We start from the raw sequence: 18,852 nt of genomic DNA on the forward strand, positions 1-18,852 counted from the left end.
CTAGGATGAAAATTCAGTTAATTCTTAAAGATACCAAATAACGCAATGTTGAGGACAAAATGATGACTGTCAAAAGTTTTAAATTGTTGAGTGTAGCGGGCAGAACATAAATTAAGTTAAATAAAATAACACATGCTATTTGTAGTAAGCTTGTTAAAGTTATTTACACGTTCGCCTTAAAAATCCCGGAAACTCATTTGTATTGGAATTTATTCGACAGTATATAGTCTAAAATTATATGAAAAGTAGTGACACATTTGAAAAGAAGAAATAAGACGTCATGGCGTTTTACTCTTAATTCAGCATTTGATCAGGTCATGAAGAATATACTCCTGAACTGATCTGCCCTGTTCCGTATTGTAGCCAGCAGGTTGTCCTTGGTAAACCGGGCATAGATAAGGGATAGTGATATTTGTGACATCCCAACCCTTGAGATAGTTCATCTGGCACGTGCACAGGGTGGGATGGTTTTCATTGATGTAGATCAGGTCTAAGTGCTTTAAGTTGAGCAGCGTCATCACTGCTCGTGGTATGCCGATTGGTCCACCATAGGACAGCTCTTCGATGTTAGGCGCGTGCATAAAAGCCGTGTCATCTATTCTTGTTAGCATTGATCCAAGGTTGAGTTTTCGGAGGTTATCCATACTTTTCAGATCGGATGAACCGAGGGCAAATATCCTGTTTCCGCTCAAATCTAACTCTCTAAGGCTATGCAGATTGGACAAGGCCCTGGGAATGCTCGTCAGGTTGTTGCCTGTTAGAGACAAAACCTTCAGGTTACTGTTTATGGGCATGGTATTTTCTGGAATATCAACCAATTCGGCATCGTAGACATAGAGGTGTTCTATGGTGGGAAAATATCGAAAAACGTCTGGCAGAGTAGGTAGGTAAAGTCTATTAAAGTATAGGGTTGTCAGAGAAGGAAGGGTTTTTGTGTAATTGCCAAATTCAAAATACCGATGTTCTCCCGTGTACCAAGAAAAACTTAGGTACTCCAAGTTGCGAAGGGAGAATAGACTCTCTGGAACTGGGTACAGATCATCGACGTAGAGCTGCTTTAGTGTACTTTCCAGTCCTTGGAATGCGTTGGGAGGGATAGGAATCAAATGTTCCAACCCGTAGATGTATGTAGATTTAAGCTTTTGCAAATATTGGAGTTCTTGTGGCCATGTGGTGAAGTTGTCAAGGCTAAATTCTAGATCGGTAATTGATTGGCCTAAATGAGACATTATTGAAGCATCAAACGTTTTAAACAAATTGTCATAGATGAACAATGAGTCCAAGTTAGTCAGTTTGACCAACGCCGAGGGTAAAGTAGTGAGCCGGTTTCCAGAGAGGTCAAGATAACCAAGAGTGTCCTCAATTCCCGAGAAGGCATCAGGATCGACGTGTTCAATCAGATTGGAATCCAAATATATTTGAACCGACGTTGGGTGGGCACTTTGAATGGCGGCAAATGCGTTCGGCGGAACAAATGCTATAAAGTTGTTATACAGGTTAATCATTACGGTTTGCAGTGTTCTGTGAATCGGCTCGAAGTGTGGTATAGTTCGCATAAACTTGCTTGAACAGTCAACGTCGGTGCCAGAGCAGATGCATGGATAGTGAGCAAAACACTGGTCTGTCACCAAAAAACCGTCGATTAGAGGCAGCGCACCCGCAACCAGCTGAAAACAGAGTAGTCATTATATCATGGTGTGCATATCACGTGGCGTTGACGTCATATGTAAACACAATTTTGTTGTGTTTTCTGACTTTTTGCGTGTTTTCTGAGTGTTTTATATTACTCTGAACTAATTATTATAAAAGTATCACTGTCTGTCTGTCCATCCCGTCCAGTTGTCAGTCCGATCGTTATCATTTGTTTCTGGTAAATGGAGTCAAAGAGGGATTTCATAGTTTTATAACATGTGTCTCAGCTGTAGGGTTTTTCAAGGAGGTAACTTGGAATTTAATCAAACTGTACACTATTGTAGCTGTAGCAGCATCGGGCGGCGTGTCGCGTATAGTTAAGCGCTCTCACATCAAATGTTCAGGTCACAAAAAATGGTCAATCCTTCCCGATAAGGAACGCAAAATATAGCATTCTAACTCAGGCATAGCTGAGTGACTACTAATGGGATTTTAATCGACCATCAATTGTGCAATGAAATAGGAAGGTGTGGCGAGAATTACGTATGTGCACCTATTTCAAGGTCAAGGTCAGCAATGGCAAAATTCATGTGGTTTTCATGGTATATACGTTTTGTGTCAGCAATACCTTTGCTTGACTATTACTTGAGCTTTTACATAACGCCAATGAGTTGTAAAAATATTGGGAAGATTCTAAGAATAACTAACAAAAATGTTGATGATTATAAAGTAATCATTCGATAGAATTTTAAACAGTTCTAATTCGATTTGACAATTTATAGTTTTTTGAAGAGCAATGAGAGTCTTAAGTGAGTGTTTAATCAATCTTAAACAATCATCATAAAAAGCTCTCACCAGCATCGAGATGAACATGTTGGCTGCCTGAAAAACGACGGATAAAACAATTATTTATAAACATTGTTGTGTGTTGACATTTCGGTTTAAGATATAACACCAAATATCATGTTAATTCGAATGCATATATCATTATTGCAAGTACGTTAGATGGCCCTTTACCCAGTCGCAAACACTTTAAAGTGAAACTCTTATTTAAAATCAATTCAACCACATATATAATTACAAACATAGATTTGAGTGCTAAACCTTTAACTACTTACTAAATAATGCATTTACAAAAAAATATTAATCACTGATAAAAAGATTTTAATCGTGTATTTAATAGTTGAAAACGCACAAATATTAGTTGACTGGTTGGTCCGAATAGATTTACAATGATCACCTATCATGAGGTAAAAACACCGTGTTTTCAGCACCTTTTTTTCAAATTAAACACGGTTTCCTTCATATGAACCATTGTTTATATTACCCCATCCTTTCCGTAAAATTAAAACAATTGAAATGTATTGATTTTGGTACATCTTAAATTTGAGTAAGAGCGCATCATTAAAACACACCATGAAACTAGATTTTGTCATTCGAACTAACCAATAGCAACAAAATCCAAACAATATAATACTTTAAGACCCACCTTGTAGTCCACAAGTATAAGGCCGGACAGTTTCTGCCTTATCTTTCTCACATAACACGATTTTCAAACTAGCGGCCACAGATTAAAGGAACAAGATCCCACATGGTCTTAAATCGTAAAATACAGCATTTCCTCAAAACAATCCTAGATGTGCCAATGCAAGTAAGTAGGAGGCCGATACAAAATATGACTAAAATAATAAACGCAGCAATCATGTTGTTGTCTCATCTGTTTTTCTGTTTAGAAATAGCGCATAATGGTTCCCAGGTTTAAATAACATCTGTTTATGAGTACAGATAAATATACAGAGACTATTCAATTGTTCTTGGAAATTACGTGGTAGACAACTCCAGTAAATTTCGAATTGGAAAAATACCCTAAAACTGCAATAGATGCATGTGTCGGGATGTGATATATAAGTAAGTAATATTCAAGGCGTTGTACAGAACGATAGCAATTTTATGTATGGAAAGATGCATGTGTCGGGATGCGATATATAAGTAAGTAATATTCAAGGCGTTGTACAGAACGATAGCAATTTTATGTATGGAAAGATGCATGTGTCGGGATGCGATATATAAGTAAGTAATATTCAAGGCGTTGTACAGAACGATAGCAATTTTATGTATGGAAAGATGCATGTGTCGGGATGCGATATATAAGTAAGTAATATTCAAGGCGTTGTACAGAACGATAGCAATTTTATGTATGGAAAGATGCATGTGTCGGGATGCGATATATAAGTAAGTAATATTCAAGGCGTTGTACAGAACGATAGCAATTTTATGTATGGAAAGATGCATGTGTCGGGATGTGATATATAAGTAAGTAATATTCAAGGCGTTGTACAGAACGATAGCAATTTTATGTATGGAAAGATGCATGTGTCGGGATGTGATATATAAGTAAGTAATATTCAAGGCGTTGTACAGAACGATAGCAATTTTATGTATGGAAAGATGCATGTGTCGGGATGCGATATATAAGTAAGTAATATTCAAGGCGTTGTACAGAACGATAGCAATTTTATGTATGGAAAGATGCATGTGTCGGGATGTGATATATAAGTAAGTAATATTCAAGGCGTTGTACAGAACGATAGCAATTTTATGTATGGAAAGATGCATGTGTCGGGATGTGATATATAAGTAAGTAATATTCAAGGCGTTGTACAGAACGATAGCAATTTTATGTATGGTTTTTGGCATTTTTCTTCTTCTTTTTGCAACTGTATCTTCTGGTGTCTAGTCCCTTTAAAGGTTCCATAAGATACGGCTTTGATGAAATGAAATATTATTAAAGATAACGGTCTGAAATTCATTTTCAAACGTGTCAGTTAGAAAAACAAAAAAATCTTTTAAAGACAAATTTTTCAGCAAAGTAAGATTTTAGAAAACATGTATCCTATAACAAATCGAGATTTCCCTTACTTGAGTGGAATAAAATATAATGATCACTTTACTAACATTAGTCACTTAGTAACTGCTTGACTGTTTTAGAATCAAAGCTAACACGGCCGCAGTACAATGCACATCTTCTCTTTCCTGATGTGGCAATGAATGATGATCAAATATAGTTCAACCGAACAACTCAATACACCTTAATCTCCTATTAAATCTTTTTCTTCTCTTCCTATTGTATTAAAGGATTTTCTCGATTGTATTACCAAATTGTTTCCCTTTTTGTATAATGGTGTTTTATATGCTCAGTACGATTTCTTCATTGACAATGAGGTCCTCGCCACCCTCAAATGTGCTCTAAGTTAAAACCAGGGAATAGTTTTAGCTGATACATTCCGCAAATAATGGTGCGTAAAACACATTTCATTACATGCATATGGTGATTATGTCCCTTTTCGAACAAGTGGGGATAAACTGCTTTGCATGAGTTGTAGACCAAACCTTGATGGATTGATAACTTGAGGTCATTAAACTTGGTTGGGAGGTTCGTCATGACCTGCAGCTTTTATATATAAAAACAATATCTTCCGATCAAAATAAAGACAACGCTTTAACCTACGGTCCTCAAACTTGATGGCGAGGTCAGTCATGAACTACATATAGCTATTGTAGACCTCTATGATTTTTATATCAAAAGAGACCAAGGTCACCATAATGACCACAGTCGTAATACACATGTAACAGATTCCACAAATTGCTATGTGCATATGAGGTTCGAACCCAAGACCGCTCGTTCTGCAGACGGACACTATACCGCGTCGCCATAAAAGTTAGCTCTATAGCAAGACAGTAAAGGTGCCGCTATATACAAATCCAATATCCGGCTACATATAGATACCCGGCTACATATAGTTAATATTTCGATGAATTAATCTTAATTTAGCTTTAAATATTGTTACATTATTAGGTACCAGAAGGTTGGACACGGAACTAGTTAAACATATTTGCGATGTCAATAATTAAAACGAAAAAAATACAAATTTTAATGAATCGGATAAGAAATATATACTCGACACTGCACATGGGTTCATTTTAAATTATGATAATTGAAAACTAAATTAACGAAAAAAGAAGAAATGATGTCGAGAAACGATTCAGTATGGCGAAATAAACTGTATGAAGTAACGACAAGTCAGTGCATACGGGCATCACATGTATATCCCATCACACGTTCTCTTATATTTAGAAGCCTCCAAACAGATTTCAACCTTAACAAATGCGATCAAAGATACCATTTAGAGTTACCATCTGTTTTATGTTTCTGTTGACAGAGCAACACAAACGATTTATGTATAGCAGTTGCTGACAAGGCACGAATACAGATGAAACCAACAACAATAACAACAACATAATTGACTTAAATTAACAAAAGAACATTAGCAACAACAAATAAAGAAAATAGACAGCGTCCCAACAGTCCGACGTAGGAACCACTTTTAGTAATCGTCATTTTCTATGTTTTACAAACGTTGAGTCAATGTAACAACGCCTTCAATCTGAAGTAGAACCATCGGCCACATGACCATGAAGAGGTTGACGTAGGAAAATGGCAGTGTACCAATGTAATTTCGGCAGTTGGGCTAACATTCGCCCAACTTCGGACTCAGATACGGGTAGTCGCTATTTTTAAGCTTAAATGATTACGCACGGTTACCTGTGTAAGATATTTCTTATGACTAATTAGATTGGGTCCTGAAATGCCAAGATACATGGGTAAGGTGCGTGGTTATGCCAATAAATGATACTAAAGAGGACGGACTCGCCTACATATTGCCTTTATTGTAATTTATAACGGGGGGGGGGGGGTGTCAATAGGGGTATGACATAACTGGCAAGCTTGGAACAAATTCGTAAAACAAAAATAACATAATATATAGTAAAAATATCGTTTATTAATCAATATGGGGTCTTTTGACCGTATAGTAGTTAGGTAGTCAATAACGCAATAATCTCCTAGCCGGTACTCCTGCATGTCCTTGCTTACAACAGTATGTGCAATAGCAAATAGGACGTAGCTGCTAACATCATTATTAGTGTATGAACCAAAATATTAAGTTTGAAATGCGTAATCCTTCTTAATTACGGTGTCCATACCATGCGATTTGATATCAGAACTTGAGTGTGTATTTCGAATGCTTAAGCTTAACATTATTTCACACAAAATAAATAAAGCTACAAAACCAAGGGCAGGCTGCTTGTATAATGATTAGGTTTACGTATGCAAAATCCGACTCATAACTATTCAGTAACACATGTGAGATGTGGGACGAATAAATGTTCATTTGGCATTTTTATCAGTGTCACACGTTCACGCTAGTGTTTAGACGTGGATGATTTTGTTCCCGTAGTAAATTAATGGTTGCTTAGCTGCTTAAGTACATATTTAGATATCGCATTACGGCATGCTCTCTTAACAAAACTATTTAAATCCCTGATTGTTTAATAGTACATATTACCTGAATCCTAAGGCGATATGCTAAAAAGCTATTGTAAGGAAAATGAAAAAAATACTTCCTCCAAATAGACTCTCTGATCGCGTTCATGGTATTTTCAAAAAACAATTGAACCGATGTTATAACAGTATTATTTGCTGATTTCAACTCATTCGATAATAATTGACTAACATTGTACGGCCTTTTTGCCAGTTTTCCTCAGAGGTACGCGTTAGAGCTCACCCAATTGGTGCTCTTATTATCCAAAGATGAATGTTTTACTTTGGCTTTATTATTTTCTTGATAGTTTTATTTTTCAACACAGTTTTCGATAGAAGTGAGTGTTGGAGTTCGCGGATGGTTTTCTTGAGATATAGGGTTATTTTTAAACGCTTCATGAGCCGTCCGATGCCGCCTCATGTATAGGAGACTTTCGTAAAGTTTTTGATTAATTCCGTTTTGATATCTCAAAAAATATTCGATAGGATAATTATTTTTTATTGTTTAATTCTATTTTCATTTTGTTTTTCTTCCTGATACATTCACTATTAGACTATATGAAGACGTAGTATGAGAGACTGACTGCAATGCTAGCATTATTGCATGCTAAGCAATAAAAAAAACAAGCCAGCACTAACAGAATAAAGCCACTGACGTGATGGAACATCGCAGCACTGTTGCCGTTTTCTTTGCAAGAGTCACATGAAAGCAATCGAAGCCAAAAGTCGAGTTGTCTAGCATTCATTTCAACATCCTGCATGCTGGGCATTGCATATAATAGTTGATAGTCCCGTAGCTCGCCGGAATAACAGGGATGTTTCGAGTAATATTCCGCGACGCTTTGACATTCCGGCAGACACTTGCCAACCACGCACTTGGTAGTGACATTGTTCATTGCCTTCATTGTGTCAGGGTGCCTACATAATATATAAGATACTTGTTAGCATGTATAACATATAAACAAAAATGAAGATATTAAAATATTGACTTTGAACAGTGCTTAAATAAAAATATGACCATAGAATCAAAACGCCTCTATATATTTAAGTATCATTGATGTACAATTCAGAATTTTGAAAAATTTAACATAGACGCAATATACTATAAAACGTTTATAAAATAGATGAATACTAACGATAGTTTTTTCACTACGATATTTTTGAAACTAGAAATTGTATGTATCAAAATATTTATCAATCCCAAACAATTCATCTACACTAACGAAAAGTAACATTCAGAAAATGACGTTTATGCTATAATTATTTATTATGAAGAAATTGTCTTATACCCATATAGCAGGTCAAATCCTTTATACATGTATAAAGGTACTTTTGCAAATGTTCTAAGATTCATTCCAGAAACCGTTACTTACGACTCATTATAAAGATTCCGCCACTCACACCCAGCAATGGTATCCTTCCGCATTTCACAGGAGTCTATGTTGTTTACCACCACGCATGCTTTTGGAATTAAATCAGAACTGATTTACATTGTATAAAGTATTATAAGTTACGGGGTTAGTAGGTGACCCGATATGTGATATACGGGGCAAAGGAAACCATCTTGGTTTCTTGTGCCTTGTATATTCCATACCCGGTCACCTACTGAACCCGTATTTTATGCACCAGTCAATTGCGACCACGGCCCCCAGGTCAGGGCGTATACCGGGGATAGCCGGGAAAATGGACCGTGTTTTTACCTTGCAGATGGCCCCGCAGTGCCGGGTGCTTGCGGTCGTTTTGTTAAAAATAGCGGGGAATGGGCCTTATCTAGGGTCCCTGTGGTGCGGGGGCATTTGGCAGGGATTTTACCAGCACTTCGTCCCCACAGGGCGGGGATTTTACCTGGGCTTGGCTGGACCGAAAGTCAAAGTCCCCGCTATTCCCCGGACCTGGGGGACCGTGGTTACATTTGACTTATGCGTAAAGTATATATCACGTTGACAGCCTATTAACACTGGTCAAGACGCAAACACAATCTGGAAGATGTTTCATTTATTCATCGGAATCGAAAAATAGACGCCATTTCGGTACTATATAAAGACTAGAGACCCAATTTGGAAACATATGGATTCACCACGTGTCCAGTCCTGGACCAATTGATATGGCGTTGCGTCATTCATGTTGGAGGCGTGATAAAAACCAATAGCTGTTAGTAATGTTTGTAATCGTAACAGGTATACTATTAGTAAATTTTACCATTTTCGTAAAGTGGTTTTTGGCCACAAAAAGTATCAGTTTGAGGTATTGTGGAAATCGTACCATATCCGTTTAATCCGTCCTTTGGATAGTAGTAAATGTATCCGGAACACATTTCATTCACGTTCACATCGTTACCAAACAATACAGTTTTGTATTCACCAGTGGTATCATATGTGCAATTTACCCCCAACGATTCTCCGTATTCAAGGGTCTTTGGTGTTTCAAACCTGAAAATAAAATATTTAGGAAGTACGTTTTTTTTTGCAAAATAGTCTTCGCAATACATCAAGTTTGAAAATGTTTTTTTCTTTCCTTCAACGATTAATAAATAAGTAATGAAACGTCCAATTTCAGCTGAAACGAAGATCAGAAACACAAAAGGTAATACCTTATGTATGACGTAGTTTTGGTTATTTACTTTACTTATAAGTAGTCAGCAATGAAATAAATTTCAAAAGATACATCATGTGTGGCAAATCAGGGCGGTCAGCCATCAACACGTTTGTTCAGGGAGCTGTATTTATAAGACGGGACACTTGATGGTATTAACTATATAACTCACATATGTATTTTAGGGTCATCGTAGTGGTAATCGTCATCTTCTACTATAACATCCGTCGTTTTGTCAGTTCTGCCGATATATATTTTGCCAGATTTGCCTAAAAATCATACTTCATTTCAATAATGTATAGAGCATTTTAAACCTGGTAAACAAATCAAATGTGGGTTTAAGGGGACTAGACAAGAGATGATACAATTGCAACAAAAAAGAAAATTGTAAAAAAAAAACTAAATAAAATTGACATCGTTGTATTCAACGGATTTAATCTTACTTACTGATGTATCACATCGCTAACGACACATACATCTTTCGCAGTTTTTGCGCATTTTTTCAATTCGAAATTTACTGAGGTTGCCTGCCAAGTAAATACCAGTAAGTAAAAACAGCGCCGGTATATTTACCTGTAGTCATAAACAGATATGATTAAAACTGGAAAACCATTATGCGATATTTTTAAACGGGGAAACTCAGATAAGACAGCAACATGATTGTTGCGTTTATTCCTTTAACAATGTAAACTTATGTACCATCGGCCTCCTAGCCCGCATTGACAAGTATATGCTTGTTTTAGAAAATACTGTATTTGCCGATTGTTTCATCATCTGGTGTCTAGTCCCTTTAAAGATATACATCTGTGTCTATGTATTCAAGTCTGGAGATAAGAATATGAAGGTCAATCATCAGACATGGTTTGGGCGATACTTCTTGTGGCGGACATTCTTACATTATTCTGATAAAGAACTTAATAATGTTTTAATATTTGATGTGCTGCTAGGAGAGGGTCATAAGCATTCCTTAAAGTACTTCCAAAAATGTTTTGCGACACAACCTAATACTTTTGAGCAAACATTATTCACGTACCACGATGGCGCATTTGCGTTTGCCCTCCTATAATAGTTATTTCTTCCTCCATTAACTCTCCTCCGATACAGTATCCCTTACACACCCCGCTGACTTCAAAACTTCTCTTTCCTGGTGGAATATAAACCAATGAAACTTGTCCCACATAGAAGGCTCCAAGGTCATTTGGTCGTAAAGATTCGGTATAATGCAACGTCAAACCGGATGCATCGAACACGCCGCTTTCTAGGTTTTCGTTGTAATAAAGTGTCTAAAAGCATATTTCAAATTTGTGAAATCCATCTAGGTAAACACAAAACAATTATGTTGATATATTAAACGATTAAGGTTCAAACATAGCATATTGGCACAGGACAACAGCAACATATTGTAAGATACAAGTTTCAAGTTGAATTTATTCCTAACCCATATACATATATATGCATTAGGTAGATATGACATAAAATAATTATAATATAAAAAATAACAAATAAAACCAGGCTTTCGGGGTGATGCTATAGCACATGATAGAAGAGTATGAAGATAAATTAACAATAAACATCCATCTAGTTAACACATATTGGGGTAACCGACTTGATGTGATCCATATACGAGGGTTGTTACAGAATGTCATGACAACCGCGTACGCAAACGACATACATTTGTTCGGATTGTTCTTTATTTGAAGACATCTTGGGCCAATAACAGTCTAAACACAAAGTACATAAAACGCCTTGCGATTTCCAAATCACCAATTAAAGTTATTTTTTAAAACTATTCGCGTGACCTAACGGTTTTTCGCTCTCAATAATTTACGATCTACGTAAACTACACTTTGGGTATGCATTGTTGCATACGCTTACTTTTAAAATTCGCGCATCTCGGCATTTAATTTTATTATATGTATTATATTAATTCATATTTTTATTCCGATTCTAACCACTTTCATTTGTCACTAAAATATCTACCAAACAACCGAATGTGTGTTCAGGACCAAGAACCGTTTTTGTGACAAACGTACGTCGGTTATTTAACCTGTACAGATCGAAATTTCTTTGAATGCGAATATAATACGAACCGCAACTAAAACAATTTCAAAATCGTTAAATATTGTGTTTAAGCGTTTAATACCAATCTAACTTAAGGATTTTAAGATATAGCATTTGTCACTGGGCTATGGAACAACCCATGTATATATGCTATCTATCTCGAATAATAACGAATTTATAAATAAATGTAAAGAACAATAATTACCTCTATCATAACATATTTGTATCCAGTTTTTCCCAAACGCCAAGCCGCTTGTTCGTTGCTGAAGCAAACGCCGAGGTCACCTATGGTCCACACCAATAGTGGGTCACTACAAGATGCTCTATCGCCAATCGTGCATTCGTGTGGTGCATTTGTGTGTCGTAACTCGATCTGGCCTATCATACATATAAACTTAGTGAATTACTTCCGTATCAGTGTTTGTTCATTTATATCTTCAATAAAACTGTTTTAATTTGCGACCTTGAATGTATCAAATTTAATGTGACCAAGTTTCGTCCCAATTCGTTACAACCCATATGAAAAATGTTACAAACAGACCTTACCAAATTGACCTTATATCAAGCATCAGATCCTACTTCACAAAGTGAAGTCGTGGATATATAGGAATCTCACGTCCGTCCGCCTCGTTTTGTCCGATCTATATCTTTCTCATTCATGACCGGATTTAAAGATCATTAGGTAGTAGTGACCACCATAGCATAAGGACGTGTCGCACACACGACCTCTATCCCTACCTTCAAAGTCAATATCACAGAAAACATTTGAACTAAGTATGTTTTGCTACATAAGCGTTACTGGTAATAGTTCGTGTCCGGTCCATATCTACCTCATACATGGTCGAATTTTATAACTATTTGGCAAAGGTAAACATCATAGCATGAGGAAGGGTCACGCACAAGACCCATGTCCCTTACTTCGAGGTTACGGTAACAGCAACCTTCTTTACTTACGTTTAATTATTTAAACCTTACTGATGATAGTTTGTGTCAGATAACATAACCAATATTTTCGATCTGCCTCATGTCTTTTCATTATTGACAATTCTTCTGTGGCACGTTTACCTATAGTGAAACACGTTCCATTTGATTTCTTTCATGGTTCTATTCAGGCAGTCTTTTCGACACCTATGACCAAACACCATGACCTAATTGATTAGAACTACCACGAAAGGTGTATTTTGATATTTTGTATGTTACGTGGGTTATGGAATACGAAACATAGCATTATGTAACAATAATCAAGGAGTTTTGATTAACGGTGTGTATAGTAAAAGCTCTACCCGTTGAAAAATGTTGTTCATAAAAAAATATTTTAACTTCAGACATATTACCTTGTATATTAAAGAAGCAAGACAAAATCACTACGAAATCTTGAAACATAAATAGATAAAATAAATAATGGCAAAAATTGCATATAATATTAAGAACCTATTTCTTACGTCGACCCGGGCAACCCAATCAGGTCATATGATGTACGTGATTGATGTTGCTAATGTTAGGTGTGACCGCCGCAAGGTGGTAGTCTTTGCCTATAGGTAGAGCAAATGCCTGACACTTGTATGTCTTGGGCTGCTGTGGTACATCAGTTTCGCTGAACATTATTTCGAGTTCCTTAGTTCCTGAAAGTATTATAAAGAAATTGCAACTACAGGGACAATCACAACAGCTAATACGCTAACAAGGACCCTGCATGTAAGCATAAGGTTAAGACACTTTGAATTCGTCGTTTGTTGTTTATTAAAATGCTTCCTGTAAGTGGATTTACATAAGTTCTTTATCTTCAAACCTACTTTTAAACGTTGAAAAGTTCTTAAAACAAGTATTACCCAGCATCCATTTGTACAAAACTGGTTAATTCTTTGGTTGGGTTGAAGTTAGCCCAAACGTTTATGGATTTGTCGAAATGTTTCCAAAATAAGCTATTGACCATTCAAATTATTTAGATATGCAAACAAGCTTAAATATAACATGTGGGCAGCTTATTAGTTTTGCATACAATTGACTACAGAAGCCGTCGGAACATTTACAGTAAAAATAAATTAAATAGATTTTCAAGGCAATGGAAACTAAATTGCCCAGAAGGCAAAAATTCTAATTTTGATCTTATTGAATTTCACAATAAGCAATTTCAAAAACCAAAGAGACAAACGTACCTGCTTTTGCCGCACATTGAAACCCATCACACTTAAGATCAAACCCTGGCTTAGCGCATGCGTGGCCAGTAGAATAAGTGCAGACACCTGTAACACGTTTAGATTTGAAATGTAAAAAAAAACCCACCCTATATGGCATAAAATATTCATTAAAATTTAAATTTATACAATATTTAACTTTCTGCAAGAGGAGATATTCTTTAGAGCACATCCTGAGAAGGTTTAATTGCCACTGTTCATTGACATCAATGGTAGAATTTACAACGCCCACAAACACCGACTTAAGTGGTTTTATATTTTCAAGCATCATTAAATCATTTAAATGATCATGAAGAACCACATAATACACATTATTTAGCCCCAAATTGTAATTTTTAATCATCTCTGTTCTTTTCATTCCAATACTGTTGATAACAAAGCTTTTCAAAAACATATTCCATTACTTACTGGGGGAAAATACGTGACACTGAATATCGTTGCAATGACCCAATTATCTCGTGATCTTTTAAGAATGTTTCTTATAACACTCATGGAATTTATGTTTTATTATAGTTATTTATTTATATCATTGAATTATCAATATATACTTAATTATATACCGGGATGTGTGATGCCCTGTGAGTGCAAGGGGCTGCCGCCCGGGACCCAGTCGCAGTTCGGATCACCTAGTTCCTCACCATTTGTAAAACCATCACCGTCAGAATCCATCCTGCACAGAGCTTTTGTCCATTCCTGGAGAAGACAATATGGATATCAATGGATGCAAATGTGTGCGATGCGATTATCACATGGTGTATTTGTTAACTCGTGGTTAGCATGATTTTGACAAGTAAATCTTTCTACTGGTTTAAGGGCTTTCCACAATACAAAAGTTGGGAAGGCCAAACGTTTCAAAAGATCATGTTTTATCTAGTTTTTAGGAACATTCTTTTTAGGGAGTAAACAAATATCCTTTAATTACATGTTGTGTTGACTATTTTGACACAAAAATATATTCATTTTGCAATAAGACATTTCCGAAAAATTTGCTTTTTTATTAGAAATCTGATAAAACCTCCCTTCCAACCATTTGCGCATCTCCTAACTGCAGCAACACATATACATATTATGTATTGTGCTTGCTAAATATTGAGCGTCAAAACTAAATAAATGAAATGATATGAAATGTTTCTGTCCTTCAAACGACTTTTGCACTGTAGAAGGCCAACAACAGATATTCAATATTTGTATCGGGTGGTTTCGGGTCATCTGAATGGGAGCGAACCTATAGTCCCAATTATTAATCATTAAATATGAATTCTCCAATTAGTCACTATCATATAAAGTATTTACAATTGCCCTTCAACGGTTTAACATTATACTATAAGACCACCTAATGAATTAGACAAATGTTGAGATATAAGTCTTCAAGACAATCTTAAAAGATCCTACGACATTCCAATGCGGAATGGGTAAGTCACATTGCTCATATCGAGGGGTGAATGCAAAAAGGTTCTAAGTGACATTAAAAAAAGAAGACGATAGAAACTTTTCGCTTACACCCCTCGAATATTGCAAGTTTGTTTTCTTAGGTGTCCTGACGTAAATGCGCATAAACACAGCAGCATATGCTATTGGTTGTTTACTTATACATATACATTAACATCAATCATAATTCCACTTTGAGAAGTAAGCTCACATGCATTTTACAAAGAACGAACACGAATCGTTAAGAAAAACTTCAGAACTATCAAGTAATGGCGCCAAGAAGACGGAGACAAGGATTAATGGCATCAAGGCTAACAAGTTCAGTTACAAACTCATTTGAACAAATTGACGATACTTGCACAAACACTCAACTGAACTTGGTAAGTACAATTACATATTACACTGTACATGTTCCTTAAGACAGTTAATTGCACCAGAGTTAAGCAATAATTAGCGTCGTGATTCGAAATGATCAATGGCCAGGTAGAGATAAGACTTTTATGTAAGAACATAAGCTTTCTATTATCAATTTCAGAACATATTATGTGTAGCCCTTACGTAGACTTGACCACATCTGGGCATGAACGCGTTGATACTCCCTGCATTTTCTTGTATAGAAAATGTTGAAATACATCAATTGTATTTTCATAGAACTTAGATACATGTATATCATTCCATAATTCAGATTCATACAGAAGTTTTGGTAGAACCACGTTTTATACAAAATATCAGAGATAAGAGGGTTTATGCCTAAGAGGTGAACGCCCTGTGAAATAATTGAAAAAGTGAGTGTCGAGCATTTTAAATCCTAAAATTATGTACATAACTACCGCTGTGACAATTTTTTGACTCGTGTTGAATTCTTCATATGGCTAAATACAGATAAAGCATTAGATTTACCGTCGTAGATACAGTTTGTGACTAGCTCTTGTTTACTTTTAAGGCACTTGGTCCCTCACACAGTTATAATGCAACTGTTTAACAGATTGTAGAACAATTTATTTACAAAAAAATATTTCAATGAAGGTTGATGAAATGCATGAACAGTGTATTCTTGCATTTTGCAATGCTTTAAAATGATCAATATGCAATGCTCTTAAAAAAACCTTACTTGTGGGAATTGGACTGACAGTGGTCTGCTTGTGGAAATGTTTGTATTCAATTGGAAAGGAAGGGCTATTTACACTTGGACTTCAAGGTAAATTTAAAGCTGTTTGAATTTTATTATATCTTTTTTTAAATATATTTCACTTTGAAAGCAATATTAGATTAAACATTTAAAGTTTCAGTCAATACTTTATTGAAATTTGAATTTACACTGGAATATGCCAGGTTAATGTTACCCTTGGTATTAAGATTGGGAGAAAACGTTAATAAATCACTAAGTTACCATTCCAAGCTTTTGGAAGTCATGTCCAAATACATCGAGTTCTCCATTTCCATATCTCTGCATATGTCCAACCCCAAACCATATCTCAGACTTATCGCACGGATTTGCTACTATATGGCCATTTGGTATTTTGTCCCGAAAGTAAGGGTATGCCGTGCTGAATTTGAGCAAGCAGAAAGCTGCAATGATTCGTCCAGTTGGCCACATTCTTAGTCCGATATGAATTCCTGCAAATTAAACAAAATAATTTTACCTACTAAGTTGGTTGATTATATGCATTGAAATCCAACTAAGGGAAGACACATTTGTTTACAATAAATATTATATTATACTGTTTTATGATATATATATGTTTGGAATATTACGTTGCATTTTCCGTTTTTCTATTTTGCACAATTTACATCAATTCCGTTCAAATGAGTATCCGTCTAGTATCCGTCTAGTATTAGTTCAAAGACGTTAAAGGAGTTACGATTTTTGGCTACAGCTTACGATTACAAAAATCGAGGTGATTCTTCACAGATCGTGAACATATTAGTAACGGTATCTGTGTGAACCGTGGTGTGTCTTCGGTGATCCTGGCGACGACTGTTTTAAACCAAGATTCCTTAAAACTGCAATAGTGCTTGCTGGGGTGTTTTCATAGCGCGCTTTGAGTACAGTGTTTCTTCATCGGGCATAGTCTTAAGGGCATAGGATAGGTGTTCAGGGCAGTTTTCGGGGGTACTCGTGAATCCCCCTGGGTGATCAGACTCCTTTTATGACAATTCAGTTCAGATGGTCATATGCCTTTACAGTCTAATATTATTTGCTACGCATTGAGGATTGTTAAAGATATTTCAGCACTCCCTTAGTTTACGCGGACATACAACGTATCTCTATTATTCGTATTCCCGTCGTGGTGCAAACGCCGGTTTTCGTATTTATATCGTATCCGCAGCACATTTGAACCCCATCAAAGTTGGAATAGTTAGAAACAGTTTGAAATGGGGAACTACCAAGGGATCTCACAACATACCGTTCCATAGAAGTTGCTTCGACAGCTACCTATGCAATAAGACCATTGAATTGTTCATTACGTTTTTGTTGAGAAGATGAACGGGCGAAATAAAATAAAAGTACACTCTTCAGTTTTCCTTAAAACCCGGAGCGGGCCAAAGCGAAAACATTTTTGTAAGTGAAGTTAAAATATACAATGATAATCATGATGGACGTTTACGTAGATCTCTCTTCTAATTGTAAGCTATTGTAAATACCCCGTGAAGGTCATTTATATTTATACTTGTTTCAATATTCTAGAAGTTGTCGGAAACATAATTATACGATATATGGTTGATGCGACAAGGCTTCGCAAGGAAACGTTTCAGTGGTAAAAGTGAAGTCCAGGTGGTGTTAAAACCAAGACAGAAAAATGAATCAAATAATAAGAACTGTGAACTACCCATATGGCTACCTACCGGCACCGAGTAGCTTCAGTAGGTAATGGTTTTATTAAGCGAGTATCTGACGGCACATTTTGTACAATATTTCACACAATTCACATTGTAAAATTATGTCATGTTCATGGCTCGATATCCCCTTAATAGAACATGTTTTAGAAAGGAATAAAGTAAAAGCATATTGTGTACCGTTGGTCCCGAAGAGTGTCAGTATGTCCGAATTACGTAGTCCTCACGAACATCCGACCTTCTGATCAACTGTTTTCAACTATATTGAATTAAAATAGTGTTGATCATATGCAACTGATAAACCGGCAGTCTATACTATACAAGTAAACAGATTTAAGAGTGCATGATGATCCGGTGTTAAGGTCTATTGATTCACAAACAACTAAATATTTTCGTTTCCTTCGAGATAAATAATAAAACTAAAAGTATGCATCCCACTCATTTTTATAAAACGAAGTAAAATATTACCTAATTTACAACAGCTGAGTTGAAATATATGTGCAAATGTACGGGAAATACAATATGAGTTTAAACTGATCAGAACATTGACAAAGTTGTAAAACCAAATTATGCGAAAACAAATCTAAACCGTTCACACCCAGTGAGTCACTGCACTGATGAAAGTCATAAGTCAAATATTCTTTTGATCTCAATAAGGAGGACTCGAAACACGAAAACAGAAACAATATTGAAAGAAAAACACTCCGAGATTCAAATATTTGATCC

The 18,852-nt window shown here is 36.0% G+C and overlaps 2 protein-coding genes across 2 annotated transcripts; both read right to left on the reverse strand.

The window, feature by feature from the left end:
* Nucleotides 1–299: 299 nt before the first annotated feature.
* LOC128246314 (leucine-rich repeat and death domain-containing protein 1-like) lies at nucleotides 300–1,505 on the reverse strand. The gene has a single exon (XM_052964506.1). The coding sequence runs from the start codon at nucleotides 1,503–1,505 to the stop codon at nucleotides 300–302; it is 1,206 nt and encodes a 401-aa protein (XP_052820466.1).
* A 4,998-nt stretch (nucleotides 1,506–6,503) lies between these two features.
* Nucleotides 6,504–18,626, reverse strand: LOC128246315 (MOXD1 homolog 1-like). The gene is made up of 11 exons (XM_052964507.1): nucleotides 18,307–18,626; nucleotides 16,679–16,905; nucleotides 14,421–14,553; nucleotides 13,822–13,908; nucleotides 13,129–13,287; nucleotides 11,871–12,043; nucleotides 10,638–10,887; nucleotides 9,777–9,873; nucleotides 9,275–9,441; nucleotides 8,386–8,473; nucleotides 6,504–7,930 (listed from the first exon to the last, which is right to left on the reverse strand). The coding sequence occupies exons 2-11, from the start codon at nucleotides 16,883–16,885 to the stop codon at nucleotides 7,567–7,569; spliced, it is 1,725 nt and encodes a 574-aa protein (XP_052820467.1). The 5' UTR covers nucleotides 16,886–16,905; nucleotides 18,307–18,626; the 3' UTR covers nucleotides 6,504–7,566.
* Between the last annotated feature and the right edge of the window lie 226 nt (nucleotides 18,627–18,852).

The sequence above is a fragment of the Mya arenaria genome, chromosome 9 (assembly GCF_026914265.1).
Source record: "Mya arenaria isolate MELC-2E11 chromosome 9, ASM2691426v1".
Classification (NCBI taxonomy): domain Eukaryota; kingdom Metazoa; phylum Mollusca; class Bivalvia; order Myida; family Myidae; genus Mya; species Mya arenaria.

Bases quoted from the DNA above. Each gene is read 5' to 3' on its own strand.
- LOC128246315 (XM_052964507.1), bottom strand. From the start codon at position 16,885: ATGTGGCCAACTGGACGAATCATTGCAGCTTTCTGCTTGCTCAAATTC. The intron at 13,909-14,420 runs GTATATAATTAA...AACGTGTTACAG, and splicing joins ACAGGGCATCACACATCCCG to GTGTCTGCACTTATTCTACT. The intron at 9,442-9,776 runs GTGAGTTATATA...TTTTATTTTCAG, and splicing joins GATGACCCTAAAATACATAT to GTTTGAAACACCAAAGACCC.
- LOC128246314 (XM_052964506.1), bottom strand. From the start codon at position 1,505: ATGATTAACCTGTATAACAACTTTATAGCATTTGTTCCGCCGAACGCA.